The sequence below is a fragment of the Pelophylax lessonae genome, assembly GCF_965119305.1.
Source record: "Pelophylax lessonae genome assembly, chromosome: 2".
Taxonomy (NCBI): Eukaryota; Metazoa; Chordata; class Amphibia; order Anura; family Ranidae; genus Pelophylax; species Pelophylax lessonae.
Genome location: NC_138769.1, coordinates 250309853 through 250311389, shown reverse-complemented (window position 1 = coordinate 250311389; position 1537 = coordinate 250309853). Strand labels below are relative to the sequence as shown.

General features: G+C 39.8%; 1 protein-coding gene across 1 annotated transcript; it reads right to left on the bottom strand.

Moving 5' to 3' along the window:
* Positions 1-14: 14 nt before the first annotated feature.
* LOC309545259 (UPF0739 protein C1orf74 homolog) lies at positions 15-822 on the bottom strand. The gene has a single exon (XM_082244397.1). It carries the CDS (start codon positions 791-793, stop codon positions 17-19), a length of 777 nt encoding a protein of 258 aa, XP_082100523.1. The 5' UTR covers positions 794-822; the 3' UTR covers positions 15-16.
* Between the last annotated feature and the right edge of the window lie 715 nt (positions 823-1537).

Here is a 1537-nt window from a genome sequence, read left to right as displayed (position 1 = left end):
TCATATTTACACTGAGTCACAAAGCAACAGCTGGTAGGGTTACAGTCTCTGTGATAATTTCAAGGTCTGTGAAATGGCTTTGCACATGAAACATCTGTCTGAGGCCCTTGATCCACGCTTGCAGAAGTGTTTGTACAGACTGATAGACAGACTCTGGAATGGTGAAAGAATAAACTTGTATTTTCTGGATTCCAATTTTAGGGCATGTAGTCTGAACCGTATAATGTTTGAGTGGTGTGAAAGATAAGCAATTCTCAAAGCTTTTTGAGGTGTCAAACCAGTAGACAACAGGAAAGTGCAAAAGGAAACCAAATATGGTGCAGAGATTCCACTCGGGAACAGGAATGTGGGCTACTGATATACTGCCCTGTTTTAGATCCTGATAAGGCTTCAGAAGAGTCAGGAGATCTGAAAGGTGGGACCTGATCTGGCAAAGTCTATCTTGGTTGAACATCTCTGGATGCTTTAGTTGGGCAGAAACATCTATTACATGTAAATCTTCCCTGTCCAGTACCAATTCCAGATAAGACACAGTGCTTGAAATATTAATAATAAGAACAGTGTCTGCCATGTTAAGAATATGGAGAGGGCCCTTTATGAAGCCCATCTGATGAAGCTCACTAAGGTATCCCTGAATTTCTACTGCACCTGCTCCACTGAGATCATATAGAAAACCAGGCTTCAGTCCACAGTCTACAAACAGAATTTCAGCGGCAAGTTTCAGGGCCTGCAATCTCTTCCTCTCTTCAAGGTGATTCTTCGCAGCCAAATGCAGATCCCTTGCAAGGGACATTATTTAGGGAAGCATGGACTCAGATGTACAGCCTGTAACACAAAATACATTTGTGATCAGCAGTAAAAGGTCACATATTTTAAAGCTTTAAAATAAAATGTATCTGTATGATCATAAAATCTTTACAGAGTCAGTTCAGAGCCCATCAAACATGATCAGCAACACAAGACTGCATGACATCATGTATAATAACAATTTCCAACCTATATCAGTACTAGTGCCAAATGCAACTGCCCAGACAATAAATAGCCTTAAAGCCTAAGTTTAGTCAAACATTTTTTCTTCTATTATTTTATACAGGATTTATATAGTGCCAACAGTTTACAAAGCACTTTACAACATGAAGGCAAACAGTACAGTTATACAACTCAATACAGGAGGAATCAGGTGCCCTGCTGATTACATTTTACAATCCAAAAGACCTAATGTGAATAGTCCCTTGGGCTGATATCTACTGCTAGACCCCCCAGTGGTAATCTTCTGGTGCTTTGTGGGTTAACAGATCCGAGGGACCTGTCACTGACACTCATCAAGATTGCCCACTATGTCTGTCCTTTCTGCCCCCATCATTCATTCATAGAGGCTGTACTATTGCTTCGAAACATAGAAAAGTGACAGCAGACAAAAGACAGAGCAGTCCATCGAGTCTTCCTATTTTTGCTTTTCCTTTGTTTTAAACAAGTTTTGTATTTTTTTTTTTTGATAACTTTTTTTGTATAGATCTGTTTGACCCAAGCATCAACT